General features: G+C 56.8%; 1 protein-coding gene across 1 annotated transcript; it reads left to right on the forward strand.

Moving 5' to 3' along the window:
* The first annotated feature begins 3968 nt into the window (after positions 1-3968).
* Positions 3969-10362, forward strand: EDA2R (ectodysplasin A2 receptor). Its single transcript, XM_026054670.1, has 8 exons — positions 3969-4068; positions 4421-4599; positions 5533-5618; positions 5970-6134; positions 6679-6825; positions 7466-7968; positions 8717-8765; positions 9145-10362. Exons 1-8 carry the CDS (start codon positions 3982-3984, stop codon positions 9423-9425), a joined length of 1497 nt encoding a protein of 498 aa, XP_025910455.1. The 5' UTR covers positions 3969-3981; the 3' UTR covers positions 9426-10362.
* Positions 10363-16081: the final 5719 nt, after the last annotated feature.

Below are 16081 nucleotides of genomic sequence, written 5' to 3' on the forward strand. Positions count from 1 at the left end.
TGCCGCGGCGGAGCCCGCGCCCTGCCCCGCGTGCCGCGCAGCCACGAGCCGCCCACGCAGCCCCCGCACGTGGCCGCACCGGCCCCAGCTCGGGGTCCACAGCGGCGCCTCGTCCCTGCGCCCCCCGCTGCGTGGGCCCTGCCTGGAGCCTGCGTGGGTCACAGCATGTGCCCAGGATGTGCGGGACGCAGGGGCGCGGTGAGCAGAGCCCGCGGCACCGCGCACGTTGTCCTGCCGGGGGATCCCATGTGCCGGCCTTGCGCCCATGCTTCGGTGGAGAGCACAGCCTAGTGCCAGGGCGAGCTGGGCTCCGGGATGGGTTTGCTGCTCCCAGGGTGCCTTCTGTGCAGGGAGGGGTTCCCAGGATAGTCAGTGGTGGGTAGTGGTGTGTCCTGTCCCTGGAAATGCAGGAGCAGGTTGTGTGTTGGCCTGCACACCTGGGGAGACGTTTGGGCAGCGCTGCGTGAGGCCTGGCCCAGCCGTGCTGTCCTGTCCAAGACTTGCTCCTCACCCAAATGACGCTTTTCCCATCTTTGGGAATGTGCTTAGGGCAACAGTAGCACTTGAGGAAAAGCCCTTTCCAGGTGCTCTGAGTTGATGTAAAAGAGGGAGCAACAGTTTGGAAGAATGTAAGGGGGAACATAAAAATGGAACCTTTTCAATAAAAGTTTGTTATATATGGTTGTTATAAGTTGTTATCAGTACCAAAAAGTTCACCAAACTCCCTAGTTTTGGCCCCAGTGCACACAAAGTGGGACATGAACAGAGCCGGACACAAGCCTGGCCGCTGCCCTACTCGCGTTCACCTTTGCCTCCTCTTGGCATTGTTTGTGTCCCAGCCCTTCCCGCCTCCAAGCCATCCTTCACCTGCCCAGAGGCCTCCAGAGCAGCAGCAGGATCCATCCCTCTGGGATGCACGGGGCAATGGGGCCTTGCAAAGTGCTCAAGGGCAGCACAGTGGGTCCTCAAATAGGGATCATGGATGGACGGGCTGGAGCCGGTGCGTTTCCCACGCTGGTGCCTGGGATTTCTGTCCTCCATCGCATTTTCAGCTCGGTTCACAACCGGTTCCTAGTTCCGTACGCTGGCTGCTCGCTGCAGTTCCTCCTCCGATGAAGCTGCTCGCTGCCTGTCTGCTGTTGCTCGTCCCGCCACGGTGCATGACGGTGCCTGCCGCTCCTGCGGGGATGGGCAGGTCCCGCTGCGCTCCAGGTCGATGCTTCCCGGGGAAGGTAACTCCATATCCCGCAGAGCCTGGCTGTGCGCGAGGAGAGCGCAGTGCCCACTGGGAGGGCGCTGCTGGGCACACGGGTGCTGGAATTCCCAGGAAATGAACTCCCCGTGGCAAGGAGGCAGCACAGGAGCTGCAGGCCCGCAGGGCTCCTCGGCCGAGCCGCGTTTCGTTGCACGCTCGCTCGCAGCCCGCGCTCCCTGTGACGTGCGGCGGGGTCGCGCAATGCTCTCCTGGCCCCCACGCTGGCCCAGGAAGGCTGTGAAGGTGACTCGAAGAGGTGACTTCTAATGAATTACAGCTTTTGCAAGGTGGGAAGGTTTATGTTTCTGGGAGCAGGGCCTGTGCTTGTTGCTCCGCTCTACCTTCCGAGCAGGTTGGTACCAGCCATGTTTGGGTCCTCCTTTGGCAAATGGAACCTGTGACTTGGATGCAAGGTGCAGCCTGGTCCTGGAGTGGGGATAGGTTTGGGTTGAGGTTTTGCTCTCTGCTAAGCAGGACTGTTGCTGAGGTCATTCACAGACCTGCTGCTGCTCTCCACTGGCGGCTTTACGGGTGCCGCGCTTCCAGGCTCGGTGTCTCGGCTCTGGTATGGATCAACAGCAAGAAAAGCTTTGGATCTCGTGCCAGGCGCTTGGCGGAGCTGCCGCTGTGTCGCACCTTGAGGAATCGCAGCCACGTCGCGGGTCTGCTGGCCCGTCGTGGTGCGAGGCCACCCAGCGTCCCGGCGCGCGGCTCCTCCAGCCTGCCCCGTTATTTCCTCCTTTGGAGTGTCACTTTGCCTTTGGGAAACGGCTTTAAGCTGGGTAATACCAATGGGGGAGAGACCAGGGGCTGAGCGTTGTGTCAGGGCAGGTTCACCTAGGACTTCCCCTCTCTGTGACTCATGGGCCAAGGCAGCATCCAGACGCAAATCGGGACCCTGTTGCTCTCAGATTTCCAAGGCGTTGGCTCCTTTTCTGTTGCCTGCCATGTTATTTCATTCCTCTTTTGGAAAGAAGAACTAGCCTAAACTGAACCTCCAACTGCAGACCAGCAGCATCAGCAGAGCCGTGTCCTCCGCAGAGGGCAAAGGCCCCTGGGGGCGGATGGGGACCGGGATGCAGGCGGGTCCTGTCTGGGCTCGGCACCTCATCCAACCTCGGGAGCAGTCGTGTCCTCCCTGAAGGTGCCTCTCTCCCTCCCTTTCTTCTTCCTCTATGTTTGTCCTCCAGCTGGTCCCTAACACTAGTCCCGAATGTTTCTGCCTTGACACTGGCACATAGCTCCCTGCTTGCCACCTTCTGAGGTGCTGACAAATTTCCTTTATTTATTCTATAGTGTCAGTAGTCCTTATGCTATTTATAGGCTGTGATCACGTCCCTCCTGAGATGCTTGCGGGATAAATTTAGCCCCCTGAGCTCCTCATCGCCGTATGTCTTCACGTCCAGCCCTGGCCGCCTTTCGCTGCCTTCCTCGCAGCGAATGGGCGCCAGCCGAGCACGGACCGCAGCGGTGGGTGACTCACTTTCCCTGCTTATCCGGGGAGACGTCATGTCGAATGCATCCTGCTCGCGGGCCGGCCAGCCCGTCCCAACACCCACTCGCAGAGGCCGCCGGGCGGGAGGGCGGGCGGAGGGCGCAGGGATGGGGGTGCGGGTGCCGTTCGGAGCCGTCGGGATGTGGTGAGCGGGCGGACGCAGGGAGCGTGCAGCTCCGGAGCTGCAGCCTTGGCTTCCTGCCACGGGGCTGGAGACGTCCGGGGAACCCCTCATCCCGCCCCGCTCCTCTCCAGGGAGGCCCCAGGGCGCCAAGGGATGAGTTTCCCCAGGTGTTTCATACCCCCACGCGGAGTGTCCTTGAAAGGAGCATTTCCAAGTGCTCCGCTCTCCTGCGGAGTGTTTGCAAGCCAGCTAGAGGGCAAGGGGGGTGTATTGCTTCTGTCATCGAGGCTGGAGCCTACCCAGCAGACAGAAATGAGTCAACAGTCCCCAAAGTTGATATAAATTGGGTTTTTGTAGCTGGGGTTTGAGCTGTTCTCTGTTGGGAACCAAGTCCTGTGTTCTCCAGTGAGCCGTGAGTGGGAAGGTGGGAGCTGTGGCTCGGGGGGCTCTGCCTCTGGTCTCAGCTGAGCCCTTAGTTCACCTGGAAAGGCCGTGGGTGGTACCTGGCAGGGAGAGGGGTGTTTGTTCTGCTCGTCCGCTGGCATGGCTGGAAATGAGTCCTCAGAGAAGCTGGAAGCTGCCGAGTGGGAGCAGGAGCAGCGGGGCTGGACACGAGGACGGAGCGGGGCACCGATCCCCGCCAGCACCAGAGTGCAGCAGCTGGACTGACCCTGCTCATCCGCCCAATCCCCGGGCCGAGGCTGAGCTTCTCCCCTGCTAGTCCGGGGCATCCAGCAATACAGTCGGAACTAGCAGAATTCATTGATTTCCTGCCAGACAAGTGGCTCAGTTAATCGGTGTGTCCTGCTTAATCTTGGCAAATGAAATGTTGTCGGCTCCCTGCTAAAGGCTGCTCTGGGCAGCAGGGACAGACATCCATCTGCAGCCTGCCAAGGAGCCCCCCTCCTCTTCCTCAGCCCTTGGTGTGTGCTGCTCCTGCCAGAGCCACATTCCTGATGTGTAAGAAATCCGGGCTAAAGTCCTAGCGAAGGCGGAAACTTTCTTCCAGAAAAGGGCATGCTGCTGGATTTGAGCATTGAGACTTGCCCTAACCTCTTTGCTTTTTCTTCCTGCCTCCCCCAGGCTCCCGGCACCTCTCCAGCCCCAATGAACTGCCAAGAGAATGAGTATTTGGATGAGCACAGGAAGTGCGTCCTGTGCAGGACCTGTATGCCTGGTCAGGAGCTTTCCAAGGTAATTTTCCTGTGCCATAAGGGACAGAAATCATCAAGCACCAAGGCTGTCGTGGTGTTAGATGGATTATCTGCTAAGCTTCATTAGGAAAGACAATCTTAGACCCCAGTGTTTCCAGCAGAGCAGGCTTGGTAGCAAGAGTAGACGGGCAGCTCTGCCCATCACCATGGTGGGCACTGGGTAGGAGGGTGAGCGGGTGGATGGAACAAGCAAGGAGGGACTTCAGTAGGATGCCCAGGAGCCTCCTCCTTTCACTGCTTGCCCCCAAGGCAGGAATGTCATTTCCCTCTCTGTCACTTTGGGACCTGAAGTGACTTCCACCCCACCATGAACCCGACCTTGTGTCCTGCAGGATTGCGGTGATGGTGGCGGGGGCGATGCACAGTGCGTTGCTTGCCCTCCCAGGAAGTTTAAGGACAGCTGGGGACATCACGGCTGCAAACCCTGTCTGTCTTGCACCCTCATCAATCGTGTCCAGAAATCCAACTGCACGGCGACAGCCAATGCTGTGTGCGGGGAATGCCTGCCGGGGTGAGTGGCTCTCGGCACGCGTTGCGGCGGGCGGGAGCGAGTGGGTTGCTGGGCAGAGCGGGCGCTTGGCCCAGGCCACTTGTCGTGTGGCATTCAGGAGCTGGGCGGTCCTCAGTTGTCCTCTGCAGACTCTGCTAATGACAGGCAAATCTCACCCATCAAATGCCCCCCTTCTACCTCTGAAGAAGACAACCTGAGAGCTCCTATAAATGAGCAATGAAGGAATATTCCTTCCAGGCCTAAATTATGACTGTGGACACCAGGATGGCTAAGGCCCAGGAAATGTGTGTGAACTGCTGCTACTGCTAGCCTCCAAGGAGGGCAATGGAGACCAAGCCTAGAAAAATGAGTTGCTGTGGTCAAGCAGTTGTATGGAGGTAGCTGTGCTTTCTGTGCCTGTTCATTTTATGTTATTTTTTTAGAAAGTTACTGAATGAGTATGGTAGTGTTGGCCTGTGACATGCCATGGAGCTGTAGACCATAACTGACGAGGGATGAGTTTTGTGGCAAAGGGATGAATGTCAGAGCCCGGGGTACTTGGGTCTCTGCTCAGCCACACTTGCTGGCTGGAGTTCTATGACTTTGTGGAGTTGTTGGTCACTACCAGCCTCGTCCAGCAAGACATGGAGCTGTCCCAAAGTGATTCCTGGCAGAGGTGGTTATAGCTATGAAAAAGTAGGTCTGAATTTGGCCAGCATTTGAAATGGACATTGTGCTTTGCAGCTTCTCAGCATGCTGTGCACCAGGGCGGGTGGATCAGTTTTCTCTGAGCTGCCTCCTGGCAAATGAAGCAGCGGGCTTTTCCAAGCAGCGCTGGGCCGGGCTTTAAGCCGGGCAGCTCTGGAGCCACTGGGCTGACGGAGCTGGTGGGTCCCTCGGGCTGACAGGGCCGATGGGTCCCTCGCGCTGACATGCTCTGTGCTTCGTTGGCAGGTTCTACCGAAAGGCCCGGATCAGCGGGCAGCTCGACTGGGAGTGCATCCCTTGCACCAAGCAGACGCCCTCCTCCGAGCCGCAGTGTAGGTAGCCGGGGCTCTGAGCGCCCGCAGGGCGCCGAGCTGCTCGCGGGGCCCGGGGCGGTGAGGACTTCCTGGCGCAGGTTCATGGTGCGGGTTCACTCAGCATCCGTTGCTGGCCGTGGCTGCTTCAAGGACAGACACAACCTCGAACGTGCATTTGCACTGTTCTTTGACTGGTTTTCCTCATTGGCCTCACCAGCTTAATTAGCTGGTGCAAACACCAAAACACTGCCCTGTGGAGACATGCTGGAGGAAGCGTATTCCTTATACATAAAGAAGAAAGGGCAGGGAGAGGAGTGGCCTGATGTGTCAGGAAGAAGTTCCAGTGTTTTGTGACTGGTGTGTTTGCAGGTCGGTCTAGAATAAACCTGGTGAAGGTAGCGGTTCCCACTGTACCACCACAAGACACAGCCCTTCTTGCACTGACCAGCAGTGCCCTGGTCATCATCGTACTGGTACTTCTGGCACTCTCCATCATCTACTGCAAACGGTTTTGGAAGAGCCAGTGTCAGCGAGGTGAGTCAGTGTGTTCAATACTCCTCTGTTCCTTCATCCTTTGCCTTCTCCTGCTTACACCTTCTTCACTCTTCCCTCGTTGTGTAGAGCATTGCCTTTAGCACTGCTTTAGCTGAAGCACGGAGTGAAACAAATCTTCCTCTGCTCACAGAGGATAAATACCTCATCATGCCTTTTCCATCTATGGGGGTCTCTCTCTTCATTTTTCTGGCATGAGAGAGCCTTTCTCCTCCCTTGTACTATAATTGGTAGGAGACCGTGCCATGCTTTCACTAGCAAAATTGGCATTTTTCCCTTCCTAGAGTTTCTTAAGGGCAGACTGAGTATGAAGCTTTTGGCAGGGCAGGACCAGAGCAGCAGGAATTGCCAAGGCAAAGGAGGGATGTGCTTGATAGGAGGGCTGGGGTACACTGGCATCCCTCAAGCAGAACACCAGCGTGCCGGCTTCCCCGGCTCCTTGCAGGCAGACATACCACATAACTGAGGCCATTCTAGGGAAATAAGCCAAGCCTTCGCTCAGACTGGTTCTTCTCTATCTTCCAAGTGTTCCTAAGGACGCAGAACTTCTCGAGCCAGCGAGCGATGTTCCCCGGCTCAGCTGCGCCCGGCAGATTTCTGTGCGAAGAACAGATGTCTGGTCCCTGCTGCCTGGGCGTGAAGAACCTGAGCCCCTGCTACAGGCAGGCAGAAGGTAACTGCCCTTCTTAGGGGATGGTTGTAGAGGGCGAAGGAGGAGTCATGCCTGGCTCTAGCCCACACAGTCCTGAGATATGTTGAGTTTCTGTTAGGAAGGAAGGAGCTGGAAGGTATCAAAGTTCTACCAAAATGTTGCATTTTCTCGCAATGCCAGTTCCTTCTAGATTCAGCCCTGCTGTGACCCCTCTTTAGCGCAGAACTCGGTGTGATGGCACCACAGAACTCGGTGCCATCAGGGGTCTTCTATGGGGCCTCTGTGCCAAGAAATCCCCCCGAGTTCCACTGCAAAACGCCCAGGAAAGGTGCAACATTTTGAAACTTCTAACAGTTTTTGACAGATTTTGTGCCAGCAGTGGAAATCCATCTGTCTAGTAGCTTTGCATCTAGTTCCAGTCAACACCTGCTGTTGCTGTAGCCCTAGGAGTGAGTCTGACTGGGCTTAGGGAAAGGTGTGAGCATTGATTGTCCAGCAGTGGGAGGCTGCAATGAAACTCTGGCCACTTAGAGAGGGCCCTTTGTCCCTGTGTGGGGAGATGAGACGTAGGGGATGGGCTGGGAGACCTCTGAAAAGGGGCAAGTGAAGCGGAGGAAGGGGAACCCAAACGTTCCTGAGCTGCAAAGGTGTTTGCTTTCAGGCCCGGTGGAAGCAGTTCAGTTCATTTCGGATGGAGAAGCCGTTGGTCTGCAACTGCCAGCTCTGCAGCCGGAGCTGGAATTGACGCAGGTGACAGCCCTGGGCACCGCTCCCAAGGCCCAACTGGTGAGGAGCGTCCTGGAGACTCAGCCCCTCATCAGGAACTCAGGCTGCAGCGACTGCGTGGCGGGGCCCCTGCCTCCCTGCGAGGCCCGGCCGGGCCCGGCCGCGGTGCCGGAGGTGGCCCCGCTCTCCTCGTGCGCCTCGGAGATGCAGCACAAGTGGCCCCACGCGCCGGTGGAGTGCACGGAGCTCGACCTGCAGAAGTTCTCCACCCAGACAGACTTCGTGGGCAGCGAGAGGTCGGAGGATGCCGTGAGCCGGGCGGCGCGGAGAATGCCCAAAGAGAACCACGGCGGAGCACGAGAGGCGAGGAACGGACTCACGGACCCGACAAGAGCCTCAGCCTTCCTGAGCCCCACTGCTGAAAGGAGGGAGCAGTCCGTAAGTTCCTGCAGTCTCTCGTCCTCTCGGAAGCTGCTGGCCAACTCCTACACAGGAGGCTGGAGCTGCAGGCAGAGCAGGGATGAAGGCTCGTAGTAAGGGAAGATGATACCTAGGACTGATAACTAGCAGAGCGATTAGCCACATGTTCACTGGTGTGTTTGGGAGCAGGTCAGGCTCATTTTCTGTGGGTCATCCCGCAGAATGTCTGCCTGAATAAAAGAATTGTGTTTTTATTGGTGAACAGTTTTATATTTTGATTGTTTGGGGTTTTTTTTGTGTGTGATGTGGCTGTGACCGGGCACTAAAGGTGGCATAAGGCTACAGCACTCAGAGCAGTCCCATTCAGATACTCGAGTCAGTTTATTGAATACATAGCACAGACATATTCTGGATATGAGTAACTGGTGTGCTCTTGAGAGATTCTTGTACTCCTGCCCATCTAGAGCACTGTCCTGGCACTACAAGGCTGTGACTCCTGTTCTGTATCAGCCACTTTGAAATGACCCAAATGACTAACATAAATGCCTTTGTTCACCAGCATTTTCTGAACCTCATTTAACAGCATAGCTCCAAGTCATGATTTATGGAAGCAGTTTGCTAGGAGGCCCTGGAGGAGGTTGTTAGCCGAGATGGTAACGCTCAGCAGACAAGTGTCCTTTATACTTCTGAGAAGGTCCTAGGATCGCTGGCAATCTGAGTTGTTGCTCATCAGATGGTCTCCAACTCGAGGTCTTTATTTTGCCAGGTGAATGATGCCCAGAGCCTTGTGACTCAGATCAGCAGCACTACCAAGGGTAAGTGTCTTTCCAGACCCATCTGTTTCATCAGGTCCTTGGGGTATCTGCGGGAGGCAAGCTCCATGGTGGGCCTCTGGAGGAGCTCCTTCCCGTGCTGGGGAGCCAGTCTTCACAGAGGTTTCTGTGACACAAGCTGGAAGGGCCCATGGGTGGGTGGTGGAGGGATGCTTGGCTCTTAGTTGTTGCCATCATCCGCAGGCCTGGGAACAGCTCCATGTTGCTAGGCTCTGAAGGTAGCAGTGGAGATACTTGCCATGGCAGAATGTGTTTCACCCACTGGGCGAGGGCAGGGACGGGGGCTCTGTCGCAGCTGCTCGGTTTATTATCCCAGCTGGATAAGTTGATTTCTAACCACACTTTGCTGTGCTGCCCCCAGGTCTCCCAGTAGCAGAGCTGCCCCATTCCTTGGTGCAGTCGCTTGCCTTCTTGCTAGACCCTTCCTTGAACGGGGTGAAGAATTTCAGCCACGTGGCACTGGAGCTGGGAGTCACCCCCCAGCTGTTGGGAAGGATATCTGGTTTTGAGCAGCTCGTCACCCACTTCGCCTACTCAGGAGACACCGTCACCATTCCTGTCCTGGCCCAAGCTCTGCAGCGGCTCCAGCGGTTCGATGCCTTGCTCCTGCTCTGCGATCACTTTGCTCTCAGCCGCCAGTGATAAGAGGAGACAGGGAAGGGACAGAGGAAGCTCCAAGCACTGTCTTTACTGGTAGAGGAGAGTCTTTGATAGGACCGTGGTCACATAATCCCTTCAGTGTGCCTGTGGTGATTATGTGGAGATGGTCTTTGCATCATGCAACGGAAGCACGTGAGCAGGAGCCTCCCTCCAAGGAGAAGAGCAGAGGAGGTGACTGCATCACCCGCCCTCACAACCTGCACCTCTGCCCGTGCGGGGGTTGTGAGGGTCTTCTCAGGCCCCTCCAGAATCATTTCTCTTCTTGTATTTACATTCTTGTCCAGAAACCGAGTGGCCTCACAGCTGCTGTGCCGCTGCTCTGCGGCCATGGTGTGCAATGTTCTTTGTATGTTGTTAGCCCCGTAGGCCTCTGGTCATTTCTTTAAGGCTCCTCGGGCACATTTGGTGCCGGGGTCTGGTGTTTTGGGCAGCCTTTGAGCTGCCCTTGCTTTGGCAATGGAACAAAATCCTCAGGAGCTGCCCAGGAGGAGGGTCCTCAGGTGCCTTCCCTGGCACCAAGAGCTGACTGCCCCTCGCCTGGCACAGCCTCCAGGCCCAACAACCACTTCTTCCCCATTCCAGCTTTTCAGATGTTGGACCTTCTTCATTTGGCCAATACTGTGTTTTCTTGAGTTCCTGTTGCCACTTTTTGAGTTTACTTTTTGTTTGTTCCTTCCTCCATGCAGAGCTCTCGGAGGAGACCCCCCCGTGTGACTGTGACTGCTGTGGCAGAGAGGCCGGGCGTTCGGTTTGCGTGCCACCCCACAGCAAGGTCCATTTATGCCACTTCCCTCTTGTGAAACGGTGCGGTTTTCTTAGATGGCTTTTGGCGTGAGCACCGGAATTTGTAGATAAAAGTTCTTAAGGTTTGATGCTGTGCGACTCCCCGCCGGGCTCGCGGAGTCTGTGCTGCCTGCCCGAGTCCTGCCCAGCGCCTCGCGCTGCGGGCGGCAGGCCCATGCCGCGGGAGAGGACGGAGGTTTGGGCTCCGCCAGCCGCCCCAGGGCCGCCGCGGCGCAGGACGCGGTCGGGATAGCCCCGGGTCGGGACAGCCCCGGGCCGGGACGGCACCGCTCGTGCTCACCAGGATGTTTGCGCGGCGCCCGCGCGGGGAGCGGCCGTGCGGGGGAGGAGGCACGCGGGCGCCGCAGGGAGCGCGGCCAGCGCGCGGCCCCGCGGATTCCTGTCGCGCCAAGGTTGTCGCGCTGCAGCTGCTCCCGTCCCGGCGGGCAGCCCCGCGCACGGGGTCCCCGTGGGGCATCTGGGGGCGTTCTGGAGCGCGCGGCGCATCCGTGGAGTGCGCGGGAAGCGCTGCCCCGCACTGCCCTTTCCAAAGCCCAGGTCTTCCCGGGCTCACGCTTTGCAGCCTGGCCCGGGGCTCCGCGGCTCTCGCTCCCCGCTTGGCCCATCGAGCGTTTGCGGAAGAATTTGCAGAGTGACAGCAGGCAGGCTTGATGGTTTTGTGTACGGTTTGTTTGGGACAGGGAGGCCTTGTTTCAATTAGTAATGTAGCTACATCAATTAAATATTTCAAATCTTTGTGGGCACGTTTATTTGCTTCCAACAGGAATTAAGATAAATTCAATGCAGGCATTCAGCTCTGCGTAAGAATTCACACAGCTTATCTAATCAGTTGGCTTTGAACTCAAAGGCAGCCAGGTGAGTTTTCCGGCCGGTCCCTGTGCACATGCGTTCCAGGTGCCACTGGTGGCAGGTTCAAAGTCGCCTCCGCCGGCCCCGCGTCGCTGCCGTGGCTCGAGCCCTGCACGGCAGCTCCCTGCTCTCTGCCTGCGTCTTCCCGCGGGCAGGACCACGGGAAGGGGAGCTCGTGGCGGCGGGGGGAGCGCGGGGCACACGCTGAGGACACCTCCCGTGCACAGACACCAGCTCCTGGTGCACGGTCCAGTTTTGTCCGTGCTCCGGAGCTTGGTGAACAGTTGGGTTGATGGGTAGACTCTGGAAAGTAAAAGGTTTTATTTTTCTTTCCTTAGAGAAATCAACCCCATTCCCTTTATAGTTTTTAATTTATAGTTTTTCAGCCGTTTGGTGTCTGAACAAGTTAGTTTTGCTTGGAGAGGCCCTGCCTGGAGGAGATGCTGCTGTGCGTGGTCCGCCCGTGCAGATGCGCTACGTGCTCCTGGCCGGCAGCTCCGCGGCAGCACCAGGCAGGGAGGTTTTTAGCCAAGTTCAAGTGTTTTTTACCTTCCTTCGGCTGCCCGGGGCCCGCGCAGCCTCCGCGGGACAGGCTGGTCCCATCCGTGCGGAGCCGCAGGCCGCCTCGCGCGTTGGCCGGGTACGAAGCTGCCCGCACGCACGGCTGCCTTTGCAAGGGCCACCGCTTCGGGAGGTGGCCTTGGCTTTTAGGTCCCACCAAGGGACACCTGGGCCCGGTGCAGAGCCTGCAGCACAGGTCTAGCATGGAAAAGCTGCCAGTCCTGGAGCGGGGGAACTTGAATTTCTTTAGCTGGGAACCAGTTGAATTTATACTTGACTCTTGTTTATCCTTTTTTGTAGTTTTTCAGCATGGTGAGGGGAGTGTAAGGAAGGAAACTCCCACGGGGCTGAACTTTGTTTTGGCCTCGGGAAGGTGTTTGGGCTGAGCAGGCACCGCTCAAAAGAACAAAGAGCTGAGAGAAGGGAGATGATGCAGCGTCTGTGCAGCCTCCTGCTGGGAATGAGCAAGGGAAACACTCCTATGCTTTTACAGGTGACTGTTGTTACCAATACTGTCTAGTTTATGGAAGAATTTATGTGGTATAATATGAGTTTAGGTTCAGTCCTTTTCTGAAAAGCCCTTAAGCACGCTCCTAACACTAGGCAAATGCTTAAGTCCCGTTGAGATGAACAAGTGCATCCTTGGTGCTGTTCTTGAGCAGGATGCTCAAAGAAGTTGTGCCTCTGACTTGCTATTGCACAAGCAGCTAGGACTGAGGGAAACTCAGTTTTACCGGCGTGGGCGCACTGAACTTCTCGGAAGAATCTGCAAGTGTTGGGGGAAAATGCTGTGTGTTTTAGATCACTTAACAATACAGATTCTGGTGCTTTTCTTGAAAAAAATAAAACAAAAAAATATAGTCATGGTTTACTCACGGAATACATTGTATTTTTTACAGGGGATGTTACTTTTCTTCTAAGGTTGTGATAGGTTATTTATATTTTTGTAAGCGGTGTGTTCTTGGTGTTGTAACGCTGACATGCAGCCCTTGCCGCTGCTCCTGGGTCTGCAGGAGCAGCTGACGTCGGAGCGGGGTCCCATGTGCCCAGCGGGGTCCTGTGTGCCCGTGGAGCCCTGCACAGCCTCGCGTGCGGCTCAGGAGCGCGGCGCCCCGCGTGCCCGGCGGGGCTGCACGGGGTCCCGTGCGCRGCTCAGGAGCGCGGCGCCCCGCGTGCCCGGCGGGGCTGCACGGGGTCCCGTGCGCGGCTCAGGAGCGCGGCGCCGGCCGCCCGCTGCTCTCACTGCCCTTCGCTGTCCCCAAGGCCCCGTTCCCGGTACGTGGGAGCGGGGCCAGCTGCTTTTGGGGCGCAGCAACGCGGCGCCCCGCGTGCCCGGCGGGGCTGCACGGGGTCCCGTGCGCGGCTCAGGAGCGCGGCGCCGGCCGCCCGCTGCTCTCACTGCCCTTCGCTGTCCCCAAGGCCCCGTTCCCGGTACGTGGGAGCGGGGCCAGCTGCTTTTGGGGCGCAGCAACCGCGTCGCTTGTGGTGACTGCTCAAGCTCTTGAGCCTGGTCTGCTCTTTAGAGTAATTACTGGAGAGAGGGATATCAGTTTTTTCTAATTAAAAGATACCTGTCCCCCCTGCAGCGTGTGTTGTGGGTGCTTATTCGTGTCCGTCACTGCAGCGGCTGCAGCAATGGCCCGGCCCCACTCGCCGGCAGCCCTGCGCGCTTCCCACCCGGGGCCTCGTGGCTCTGGGGGGCACGGGCTCTGTCCCCTCCATGCTCTCGTCGGCCTGGGAGTTTAATGAGGGAAAACCCTGCAGCCTGCAGGAGACCCAGCCCCGGAGCAGGACCGATAAGCAGGGCCCTGCGGTGCCTGCTGCGCTGCAGCCGCTGCCACCTCCTTGCGGGAGCCTCCGGCCTCGTTCCCCGCTCCCCAGCTGAGCCGTGGAGCCATGGACACGGTACTGCGTGGAAAAGGGAGAGCGTCTCTATGTCGATGCTGGCGCCTGCCAACAGGTCCAGGAAATGCCATATGCTACAAGGGCATGGGAAAATCAGGCCCTGATTCCTGTGAGCCTCTCCAAGGCTTGTTTTACATTTATAACCTCAATGCAAGAGATGCCAGTGCTACATCCCAGCTCAGGAGGACACTAAACCTTCCACATCAGCCCAGAGCCGTTGAGGCTATTGCAGCTTATGGTTAACTTGAGTGTGCAGTTCTGCTTGCTCTCACGTAGTCTACCATCACCCAATGATCACAGTGTGCAAACTGCTCCCCTCTTTAAAAACTCAGGTCCTCTGCCATCAGTGTGTTTGAATCGTCCTCGTTTCATACCAGAGAACCAGCCCTTATACTTTAACTCTTGCCTAAGAGGCTTCACCAATGCACAGCTTGATCTGGAAAGTTTTATATAACATCTAAGAAGTGAAACCCAGCCTTTGTTTAAGGGAAATTAAACCCCAGCACAGCAGAGCCTTGCCCATAGGTTATTAAACTACTAAAACCTGGCTACCACATGTGGTTTGGGGCAAGATCTGCAGTGCAGCTTGTGCCACTGCTGATGATCTGCGCGTGGAGGAGGACGACGCAGGAAAGCTCTGAGTTTCAGGCCTGCAGTCACTGCGTTGCGGCTGTGCAGGAGGCATCAAGTTTCACCCCTGAAGTGTTTCATTAATCTAGCAGTGCTGGTGCTGTTTGCTTCCATTTATACATCCTCAAGCCTAGATGCCATAAGAATATTTATAAACCAGAAATTCTAGAAAAAATTCCATTGTAGATGCAATCTGGGGCCTGGGCTTAAAACCAAGCTCAGCTTTATGTCTAAATTTGTCCCTTAGGCAGCTGGCTTGGGGACCAAACCTGGTGAGCTGGGTGAAAGGCTGGCATGGTCACAAGATGGTCTAGGCTTGAGATTAGTGCGAAGCTGGAGAAGGTGGTGCAGAATGGTCGTGGCTGGGAGCACGGGAAGACCCCACAGTCTCAAGGGCTTCCTCTGAAGCTCATCTGTGAATCAAAGCAGCTTTTTGCCCCAGGCTGATGGAGTTGGTGATTTGGGAAGTCCCTTCCTACTGTGGAGGTGACCAAACCAGCTGCTATTGCTGCTTCTCCAGCATCCGGGTGAAGGTGAGGGCAGGAGAAGCTGTGAGCGGGCAGTGCTGAGCCCTGTCAACTGGCATACAAACCAGAAACCTGAGGAGCTGGGGGACCCCTCGTGCGAGGGAGAGCCCCAAGCCCGGGAATCTCTTCTCCTGGCCTCACCATAGGTTGGCGTTGGCCATGTCGCTGGCGGAGCTGGCTCGCCTCCCAGCGCTGCAGACGGGCTGCAGGGCGCAAGGGGACCCGTCCCGCGCGGAGCCGGAGCCAGGGCCCTGCTGGCCGCGGCGCAGGGCGGCTCTGCGCCCTCCGGCCGGAGCAGCCCGCGGTGCTTTCAGCAGGGGAATTCACAGGGTGTTGTCCTCCCGCCTGCTCTGCCCGGGACCTGGCAGAAGAGAGGGATTCTAATGAGCCGTGGCACGAGGAATTCAAAACATGCATTAATTTCAAAATTCCCCCCTTACTTGAGCGTACCTGAGAGGTAAGCAGCATGTAGCAGAGAGGCCCTTTCTGATGGCAGCTGTTCTTCCTGGCAGTCAATACCCACAGAAAACACCAGTTCTGCCTGAAAATGCTACAAATCATCCTGCAAAGAGCAATCCTGCCTGAGCCCCAGGACCATGAAGGTCGATAGAAAGCCAGGTGAAGCCCCAGTGAGCAGAGATGTGGCCCAAGACCCGGACATCAGCTTGCTCAGCCCGTATGGAGCCTGCAGCACGGAGCTTCTCCCAGTCCACGGGTCTTTCTAACACACAGATTTACTGGTACAAAATGGACAAGTTTTGTTAATGAAACACAAAACCTGCCCTGCCAGGGATGGTACGTTTGGCAACATGGAGATGGGAGAGAAGCTCCCAAAGGCCTGAGATTGACACAAGAGATGGCAACGAAGAGCCATCCCATCTGTCTTGAGAAGGGACCAAGTGCCTGCTGTTGTTTCTTTTATCCATCCTAAACTATCTCTCTGTCTCCTAAACTATCTCCTGGAGACTCCTTGCCCTGTCAGGGCACCACACGGTTGGATATTTATGTGTATTAAAGAAAGCACAAGGATTCCCTTCGATAGATACGGTGCTTGGAGAGGGTGTGAGGCTTTATGCTGTACTAGTAGCTCTGATTTCAAGGAATAGGCAGGGATCACATTATGGAAAGAGTCCCCCAAATTTTTCCTTGTAGTATCAGATAAAGCAGTTGCTTTTATCTCCAGCAGACATGTTATGTGTTGCATCAGCCAGATTTTATACAGATTATCCCCATCTGCTAAGGGGATTTTTGAGTCCTGTTGCAGAAACTTTAGGAAAGCCTCTCGGAGGGACAGCGGTCGTGCTGTGAGACATGTGGCTCCTGCTGGGCTCCCCTGCTCACTGCCGGCTGCTCCTCATGACC

Source organism: Nothoprocta perdicaria, unplaced genomic scaffold (genome assembly GCF_003342845.1).
Source record: "Nothoprocta perdicaria isolate Ctin4 unplaced genomic scaffold, notPer1 scaffold_124, whole genome shotgun sequence".
Taxonomy (NCBI): domain Eukaryota; kingdom Metazoa; phylum Chordata; class Aves; order Tinamiformes; family Tinamidae; genus Nothoprocta; species Nothoprocta perdicaria.

Bases quoted from the DNA above. Each gene is read 5' to 3' on its own strand.
- EDA2R (XM_026054670.1), top strand. From the start codon at position 3,982: ATGAACTGCCAAGAGAATGAGTATTTGGATGAGCACAGGAAGTGCGTC. The intron at 4,069-4,420 runs GTAATTTTCCTG...TGTGTCCTGCAG, and splicing joins CTGGTCAGGAGCTTTCCAAG to GATTGCGGTGATGGTGGCGG. The intron at 4,600-5,532 runs GTGAGTGGCTCT...CTTCGTTGGCAG, and splicing joins TGCGGGGAATGCCTGCCGGG to GTTCTACCGAAAGGCCCGGA.